The sequence below is a fragment of the Simochromis diagramma genome, unplaced genomic scaffold, assembly GCF_900408965.1.
Source record: "Simochromis diagramma unplaced genomic scaffold, fSimDia1.1 OVJJ01000113.1, whole genome shotgun sequence".
NCBI lineage: Eukaryota > Metazoa > Chordata > Actinopteri > Cichliformes > Cichlidae > Simochromis > Simochromis diagramma.
The window spans coordinates 720,427-730,244 of record NW_024387142.1 but is presented as its reverse complement, the minus strand read 5'-3'; the positions used below and the strand labels follow the sequence as shown (position 1 = coordinate 730,244).

Below are 9,818 nucleotides of genomic sequence, written 5' to 3'. Positions count from 1 at the left end.
TATATCCCCAAATTACAACAACTGCCACTTGAAGGCACTTTATATGGTATGATAAAGAACCTATAAAAAAACAAGAAGAAGAATTAAGAATTCTAATTATACCAGTATATATAAGTCAGGAGTACTTATGCACTAAGCGTTGACTGAGAATGTGAAAGTGGATAATAAATAGGTAAAGGTAATCATCAACAGTCAACAATAAAAACCAAACTAGAAAAAAAGTCGGTAGCAAGTAGACAGAAGTTAAAACAAATTAACTAATATAGGAAGTATGAGACAGGGGGATAATCTAAAGCTTAATGAAGATTGCATTTAAATTTAAAATTCAAAACCGAAACTAAAACAATAAACCATCAAAACAAGTACCTAGAAGTGCACAAACAGAACCACATTGTTTTGGTTTTGATTGAATTGACCACTGCCTTTGAAACAGTAGACCACAATATTCTAATATCTTGATTAAATGTCCTAGTGGGCATTAGTGGCACTGAAATTAAATGGTTTAGGCAGAGAGAACTTTCTCTGTGAACCTTCTTAGTTCTGATTTATCTGCTGCTTGTCAGTCATGTGGCCTACCAGGGGGTAGCATTTTAAATGGACTGATTCATATATACTCCTTCTCTACTCTCCCAGAATACTCAAGCAACAAAACAGAGGTGAAAATGTTTGGGCCTAATGGCCCATATGAGTCCTTTTTTGTTGCTTTGGGAAGTATATTTTAAACCTATTATTACGGACCTTGGGTTTTTATCATTTTAGGCATTTTAGGCAACAGGCAGCAGTGAAATGTTTTCTTTCAAGTTCAACATTTTTTATTTGTTACACACACAGCACAACATGTGGTTTCTAGGCAGCACTTTTGAAACAATGATCCATACTTTTATTTATATCTGGACTACTGTAGTTGACTTTATGTGGGAGTCAGTCATTACTCTCGCATGCTAAACTGGTTCAAAACACCGCTGCATGACTTTTAAGAAGAACCTGTAAATGAGAGGATTACCCCTGTCTCCTAGCCTCACTCCACTGGCAGCCTGTATATTTTAGAGTTCATTTTCAAATTGTTATGTTCAGTTTTACATTTTTCACAGATTGGCCCTGCCTTACCTTCTTCACGCCTACACACCTCATCAGTCTCTCAGGTCAGCTGACCAGCTCACTCAGATGGGACCTGGCCATCTCTATCATTGTTCATAAGTTATGGATTAACTTGCTGTTAGATGTAAGAGAGGCCCCTTCACTGTCCACTTCAAAAAAACATCTTAAAAAAGTTTTTATTCTTTCTGACCCAGTGAGACTCCGTCTGTTTTAGTTATTTGATCTTTTTAATTGTTTTTTTTATATCTCATGTATTGTTATTATTTAGTTTCAATGTACAGCACTTTGTGTCACCTATGGCTTTTTTAAAGTGTATTATAAATAAAGATACTCTGGTAGGTAACTGCTATTATACTTATTGGCAGCTGTTCATTAACTGGGGCTCAGAGCCTAGTTACACTGCAGAGCTGAAGATACAGAGATACCACATGGAAACAACCTTCATGTCATGTCCTCTGCCTCTAACGCCTTGCTAGAGTCGACATTCAGACTAAACTCCTCTTCAAAATGACCACGCAGACAAGAGGGTTTGACTTCACTCCCTTTACTTAGGCCAGTTGAAGTAGGGTAAAACTGAGAAACAACATGACATGAAATGCTCTTAGAAACCATAGATGAGGAGAAATACACAATAACAGTACAATGACTTATTTAGCCGAAATCGTTAGCTAATTCCCTCTTTACAAACGTTTCTATTAAGCAAACACTGCAATCACATTTCTTCAAGTAGATTGTTCATTAGTAAAGATGGAACAGAATTACATACCGACAATGCCCTTAAAGACCGTCTTAAGGGAGACAATTGCCACTACAGCAGCGGATGGGAGAACGGGAGAAGTCCTTTCCCCAAACAATAACATGCGCTTTCTGATGACATCATAGAACAGAGACGGATTTGAGCACGTTATACCAGGTCATGCCAAAAGGGGGCACTAAAGAGTAACTTTCACAGGGAAAATCTATTTAAACAGAATACGGTTACATGGTGACAGAACACTCCCCGTCTGAAACTCAGCAGGGTTTCACCTACTAATATGACAAGGTCAAACACATTTCAGTCATCTGGAGGAATAAGCAAGATCATCTCATTCACGGGTCGGACGTAAAGCTTTGGTCCCTCTTTCTTAATGACCTTCACCTGCACTTTGCGCACCCTTCCGTCTTTACTGGGATACACATCGACGATGATACCTAAGGGCCAGTCATTCCTACTGCACTGACTGTCCTTAAGAAGCACCACACTTCCTTGCTTAAGGTTTGGCCGGTCAGAAGTCCACTTTGTTCGACACTGAAGTGTTGACAGATACTGTTTCCGCCACCTGTCCCAAAATGTGTTAGACAAGCTTTGGACCCTGCGCCACTGTTGTTTCAATAGGTCATTATGTCCAAAGTCTCCTTCTGGTACTGAGCATGGATCTACCTTCTGAGTAAGCAATGAAGCCGGTGTGAGAATGAAAGGATCTGTAGGATCGTTCGACACAGGCACCAGTGGTCGACTGTTCACTATGGCTGAGACCTCAGCCATGAATGTTGTGAGTACCTCATGTGTGAGTTTGGAGGAGCCCATCTGAAGAAGCATCGAGTCCAGGATACGACGTGTGATGCCGATCATCCTTTCCCACGCTCCTCCCATATGAGAGGAATGTGGTGTGTTGAAGGTCCACGTACATCCGTGTTCTGACAGAAACCTCTTCATAGCTTTCCCATCAAGATTTGAGGGAATCCCCATATCTTTGCAAGCTCTGGTGAAATTAGTGCCCTGGTCGGAGCGTATGTTTTTCAAAGGTCCTCGAATCGCCATAAACCTCCTGAATGCGTTTATGAAACTGGAGGAATCCAATGACTCAATTACCTCAATGTGTATAGCTCTGACACACAGACAGGTAAAGAGGACAGCCCACCTCTTACTATCAGCGTGGCCTCCTCTCGTGCGACGGGCTGATACAGACCAGGGCCCAAACACATCAATGCCGACGTTGCTAAAAGGTGGTTCCATGCTGAGCCTGTCTGGTGGCAAGTCTGCCATCTTTTGAACTTCACACCTCCCTCTCAGCCTTCGACAAGTGACACACTCGAAAACAAGTCTATTAATGCATCTCCTGCCACCTACGATCCAATAACCTGCAGATCGGACAGCTCCTTCAGTGAAGAGACGTCCTTGGTGACGTACCTGCTCGTGAAAGTGACGCACTATGAGAGTGGTCACGTGATGCCGTCCGGGCAGAACCAATGGCCGTTTCTCGTGGAACCCTATTTTTGCCTCAATGAGACGACCCCCAATCCTTAATAGCCCCTCTGAGTCAATGAAGGGATCCAGGGCAACGAGTGAGCTGCTCTTGGGGATGTTGGCGTTTGATGCAAGACACTCCAGTTCTTTCCTGTAGACCTCTTGTTGAACTGTTTTGATAATGACTAGCTTACTCTGTTCAAGAATATCCCCGGTAGGGGGTGTGCTGCACTGATGCCAGCCCTCACATTTTTGAGCGACACACTTCTTTCCCCTTTTGAAGCTCTGAACAATGTGAATAAGGGTACCAAGAGCCCTTATGAGGGAACTCCAGCATGAGAAGCGATTGAACCGCCCAGAGCCAAGATGTTTGAAGACTGTGACCGACAGTGTTGTAACTTGAGGCCTGATTTCGCTGTCTTGATCTGGTTCCAAAAGGTCAAACCTCTGTACCACAGGTGACACCCCTTCAGGTCGAGACAAGAATGCCGGTCCAGAGAACCATATTGTGTTCTCAAGACGGTCTGCTGTGATAGACCGTGTGGCAATGTCTGCGGGATTGTCTTCTGTACAGACATATCGCCACTGCTGTGGCATGGTGCTTCGTCTGATCCTCTGAACTCGATTGCTCACGTATACATAAAACCTTCTTTTCTCATTGTAGATATATCCGAGCACCACCTTGCTGTCTGTGTAGTAGGTGACTGCGTCGAATACAATGTCTATTTCGGAGGTGATGGCCTCGGACAGAGTTACTGCCATGACTGCTGCACAAAGCTCCAACCGAGGTATAGTATGCTCTGGACGTGGGGCCAGTTTGGCTTTACTTGCAACCAATCTAGTGCAGCATCCCCCATCTGCGTCCACAGTCTTCAAGTAGGCGACAGCAGCTACTGCTTTCTCTGAAGCGTCTGAAAAGACACAGAGTTCTGTTAACTTGACAGTGGATGGTGACATGTTTGAGTACGGTCGGGGGATCCTCAGATGTCTTAACTCCTGCAGAGAATCTCTCCAACTTTCCCACACCTTTTCCTTTTCTGCTGGTAGTGGGGTGTCCCAATCTGAAGATTGTGAGGCCAGTTCTCGAAGCAGCAGTTTCCCTTGAATTGTCACGGGGAAACGAATCCTAGAGGATCGTACAGGCTGTTCACCGTTGAGAGAACTCCTCGTTGAGTGAATGCCTTTCTCTCGTCCTGGACGCGGTAAGTAAAACAGTCTGAATCCAAGTCCCAGTACAGCCCAAGGCTACGCTGCATTGGTAGAGTGTCAGCAGTAAGGTCCAAATCTTTCAGGTCTGTGGCATGATCTTCACTGGGAAAGGCCTTCATGACCTCCTTGCTGTTCGAAGCCAGCTTATGCAGCCTAAGGTTAGAGCGAGCTAGCATTTTTTGAGTTCTTTTGAGCAGGTCGATAGCTGCGTCTGCTGTGGGCAAGGACTTTAACCCATCATCTACGTAAAAGTCACGAGTGACAAACTGTTCTGCGTCCTCCCCATACTCCTTCCGGCCTTCCTGTGCTGCACGTCTAAGACAGTAGATAGCCACAGCCGGCGAAGGACTATTTCCAAAGACGTGCACGTTCATACGGAACTCCATAATCTCTTTCTCTGGGTTGTTCTCTTTAAACCAGAGGAACCTGAGGAAGTTCCGGTCTTCAGGACGCACCTTGAAACAATGAAACATCTGTTGCACGTCCACAGTGAAGGCGATCTGTTCTTTCCGAAACCGAAGGAGGACTCCTACCAGGGTGTTGTTGAGGTCTGGTCCCGTTAGGAGTACTTGGTTCAGAGACAAACCTTTGTGCTGGGCACTGGAGTCGAAGACGACTCTTATTTGGGAGGGCTTCTTGGGATGGTAAACCCCAAAACAAGGTAGGTACCAATGCTCCTCATTAGGCTTCAGAGGTGGGGCTTCTTCAGCGTGCCCATTCTGAAAGATCTTTGCCATGAACGAGACAAACTCTTCTTTCATTTTAGGCTTCCTTCTGAAGGACCGCTGTAGAGATTTGAGACGTTCAAGTGCTTGCTCGTGGTTATGAGGGAGCCTTGGTCGTGGAGATCTGAAAGGCAGGGGAGCCACCCACCTGTTTTCTTGGTCCTTATAGACCTCTTGCTCCATGATGTGGATGAACTGTCCGTCCTCGATTGAAGGAGCTTCTTTGTCGTCGTCCTTTGTTGTCTGGAACACATTACAGTCTAAGGTGGCCCATTTCTCACTAGCAGGGAGATGTTTGCATGTTAGGGGAAATGAAGGGGAGCTACCACTACTATACTTCTCTTTTACATAGTACTCGTTTGGGCATGGCTGAAAGAGAGAAGGACGTCCATTTTTCAGTACGTTAGTGTAGCAAGAGCTGATAACCGTAGGTCTGTGGACATCTCCAATGCACACATCTCCTACAATAACCCAACCCAGATCCAACTTCTGGGCATAGGGTGCGTTTTGTGGGCCATTCACTTGTCTTCTGACCTTATGAACTCTGATGATATCTCTGCCTAACAAGAGCAGGATGGAAGCTTGGGAGTCCAGCTTTGGAATGTGTTTTGCAAGGGCCTTCAAATGACTGTGGTTTAATGCTACCTCTGGTGTTGGTATTTCTGCACCGGTTATTTGGGATCTCGTTGCATTCAATCAGTGACGGCAAAGAGAGTGTGACACTCCCGTTAATGGGTTCGATCACAAAGCCACGTGCTTGTCTGCCTTCTGTCTCTTGTGTTCCGGCACATGTCTTCAAAGTGTATGGTGAAGGAGGCCCTGTAATGTTGAATAGGTCGAAAAACTCGGTGCGTGCAAGTGATCTGTTGCTCTGATCATCTAATATTGTGTATACCGTAACTGCAGCTTCAGGGCAGTCGGTTGGGTACACCCTGGTCAGACATATTTTTGAGCAGGAACGCCCTGCGGAATAATTTCCGCAGACCTCAGTACATGCTGTGGAAACATCACCTTCATTCAGGTTGGAATTTCCCTCCCCGCCCTGATCTGGTGCGGAATGTGCTGTGTTGGTGGACCATGGGGCAGATCCAGGGTGGAGGGCTGCAATGTGGCTCTTGCTCCCACACTCTGAGCAGGAGATGTCGTCTTCACAATTCCTTGCCAAATGTGTGGCTCTGCAGCACCTGTAACATATTCCGTACCTTTTTAAGAGTGCTTTCCTTTCTTCCATTGGCTTCTCTCTAAACCCGCGACACCTGGGTAGGGGGTGGGGTTTGTTGTGTAGCGGGCAGCGCTCTGCTGGATCATCTCTAGTGGACGACTCGCTTCCAGATTGGGTGCGAAACGATGCAGTCCTTGTACCGTTGAAAAGGGGCCGAGGATCCGGCGAGACCCTCGTTTTAAAAACTGCCACAGCTTTGTGACCTTCGGCTTTAGACGATTGCTTACCGCCTAATAACTCACTACCGTATGCTGTCTGTGTGAGGCCAGGGTCGTTGCGCATCCGTGCTTCCCGACACACAAAGTCTACAAAGAAACCGAATGGGGGATAGGGAGCCCCGCGATCTTCTTTGTACTTAAAGCCTAAAGAAAGCCATTTTTCCTGGAGATAAAATGGCAGCTTCTGGACGACAGGGGTAACACCACGAGGGGTATCCAGATAACTAAGCCCAAGCAAGTCACCATCTTCTTTGGCAGCCTGTACCTCCGACAGCAAGTCTCCCAGCTCTCTTAGTTTACGACCATCTCTGTTTGGAATCTTGGGAAAGTTGTCTAATCTTTTCAAAAAGGCACCCTCGATGACCTCTGGTGCACCGTAGCACTCATTAAGCCTGTCCCACATAGCTCTGAGTCCGTTAGCTGGTTGGTTCGCATACACGGATCGTATTCGTCTGGCATGTTCAGCTGAGTCCTTACCTAGCCATTTCACGAGGAGGTCAAGCTGTTCACTTGGTGAGAGGTTGAGACCTCTGATGGCATTCATAAACGATGCTTTCCAGGCTCTGTAGCATTCGGGACGGTCGTTGAAGTGAAGGAGCCCTGTAGTCACCAGTTCACGTCGAGCCATAAATCTAACAAGGTCTGACATGTTCTGCTCCATTTCTAGTGGAGTGTACAGTGGGCCCCTTTCCCGGCATGTGGTCTCATGTGGGTGACCGGAGTTGTCTGGGGTTGTGATATACGCCGCGCCAGTGTAGCCGCTGTCCAGAGGCTGTCGTGCATAATTGACCGTTGGTTCTTGTTTAGGGGTGTAGGTCTCACTTTGATCAGCTTTGCCTGGGAAATGATCCTTTAGATTTGCTATTATGGGTGTGGTTTGGGTTTGGATGTGTGGTGTCGCAACTGGCTTGAGGCTTGGTCGAAAATGTACATCAGATCCTGGCGTAAAGATCTTGGGGTAGGAGTCTATGGTCGGTGAATGCTGAAGGAGTTTCGTCTCCATGTTATCATTGGAGGTTTCTAGAATGGGCGTGGTTTGGCTGCCGTGTGAGGCACCCTTCACATATTCTCTTGTGCGCGTTACTGGGTCGTCAGCAGGAACATCTATCTCACTAAGACCCTCGCCATCATCTTGGATCGCTGCAGCCTCCAAAACTTCTGCTTTTGCTTCTGCAGCTGCAGCCCTTTTTTCCATGCGTACTTTATCTAATGACGCTTCAAGACGTATTTTTCGAAGCTGCATAGAAGCTTCCAGTTCCGCTTGCTGCAGCTTCAGATCGTTCTCTTTATCCACAAATGCTGCTTCAGCCTTAGCCGCCTCAGCTTCTGCACGTGCTTGTGCAGCGGCTGCCTTACTTGCAGCTGAGCTCCTGGTATGCCTGGAGGAGCCAGATATATTAGATCTGGTTTTCATTGATGCGCTGGTTCTCTGCGACATGTTGCTGTCGATTGGATTTCTTCCTACATCTGAGCTGTTTCCGGAGGATAGCTCTAATTGCTGTCCAGTTCCCCACGAGACTGGTCTTTGAGAGGCTGTCGTTTTACTGTCATGTCCTCTGCCTCTAACGCCTTGCTAGAGTCGACATTCAGACTAAACTCCTCTTCAAAATGACCACGCAGACAAGAGGGTTTGACTTCACTCCCTTTACTTAGGCCAGTTGAAGTAGGGTAAAACTGAGAAACAACATGACATGAAATGCTCTTAGAAACCATAGATGAGGAGAAATACACAATAACAGTACAATGACTTATTTAGCCGAAATCGTTAGCTAATTCCCTCTTTACAAACGTTTCTATTAAGCAAACACTGCAATCACATTTCTTCAAGTAGATTGTTCATTAGTAAAGATGGAACAGAATTACATACCGACAATGCCCTTAAAGACCGTCTTAAGGGAGACAATTGCCACTACAGCAGCGGATGGGAGAACGGGAGAAGTCCTTTCCCCAAACAATAACATGCGCTTTCTGATGACATCATAGAACAGAGACGGATTTGAGCACGTTATACCAGGTCATGCCAAAAGGGGGCACTAAAGAGTAACTTTCACAGGGAAAATCTATTTAAACAGAATACGGTTACATGGTGACAGAACACTTCATGTGTTTCTACCTTACCAATGGCTCCTGAGACAAACTAAGGAATTATTACCTTGTGATAAACAGGATGAAGATGCCTGGGCTGAGGGTTTCCCTGTTGGAGTAAAGTGCACCATGAATCAGGAACTTTTTGTTTAACAATGAATACATGGCATTGCATGGCTTCAAAATATTCCAAATATAATCTCGAAAAGTTGATTCTGTTCATCTGGATGTAGCGTTATCAGTGGGAGAAACGTTTCGTCACTCATCCAAGTGACTTTTTCAGTCTCAGCTGACTGCAGCTTTACCCAATCTTATAAACAGTACATTTGGATAATGACTGAAACCAGCCCAGTGAAGGAACAATGGGCTGGGAGGTCAGTTTCTTCATTGTGATTATGCAAATTCTCATGACCATTGACCAAAAACCACTGACCAAAACCCACTGTTCAATGGCCACGAGTATCATTCACAGAGAGTTGGGGAATGGCTGCAATCACCATTGTAAGATGGTGACATATGTACGACACGTTTCTCCCACTGAAAACGCTACATCCAGATGAAAAAAAAAAAAACTTTTAGAGATTTACTTACCTGCATGATTGAGCATGCATCAAGATGTCTAAATATAATATTTGTACTCAAACAAAATTAGAAAAGAAAAGACACACAATTGAAGATTCAGACTAAAACAGCCTCAGTTTTCAATCCATAAACTGTGACAGTGTTGTCCTGATACTGCACTGAGTGTTTCATGTCTTTTTTCTCTGACTGACCTTCATTCATCTTCTTTAAAATCAACTCCGCCACCTCCATTACATGGGGAGTAGTGTATGTCTCCACCATAAGATTCACAGTTTCATGACGTCCATCCTTCCTTGCGTTCTCCAGTCGGCTCTTTTTGATGGTTGTGAAATCACCTCTGGGTCCTTTCTCCAAGTACCAGTGGAAAAGTTTCAGCTCCTCTTCTCCCAAATCTTCCAGAATGTTCAGTAACTGCTCCTCAACAGATTTTTCCATCTTTCAACTGTAAAACA

The 9,818-nt window shown here is 45.4% G+C and overlaps 1 protein-coding gene across 1 annotated transcript; it reads right to left on the bottom strand.

Annotated features, from left to right (window-relative positions):
* Positions 1 to 1,284: 1,284 nt before the first annotated feature.
* On the bottom strand, positions 1,285 to 4,314 carry LOC120743520. The gene is made up of 2 exons (XM_040047161.1): positions 1,865 to 4,314; positions 1,285 to 1,671 (listed from the first exon to the last, which is right to left on the bottom strand). Exon 1 carries the CDS (start codon positions 4,280 to 4,282, stop codon positions 2,153 to 2,155), a length of 2,130 nt encoding a protein of 709 aa, XP_039903095.1. The 5' UTR covers positions 4,283 to 4,314; the 3' UTR covers positions 1,285 to 1,671; positions 1,865 to 2,152.
* Positions 4,315 to 9,818: the final 5,504 nt, after the last annotated feature.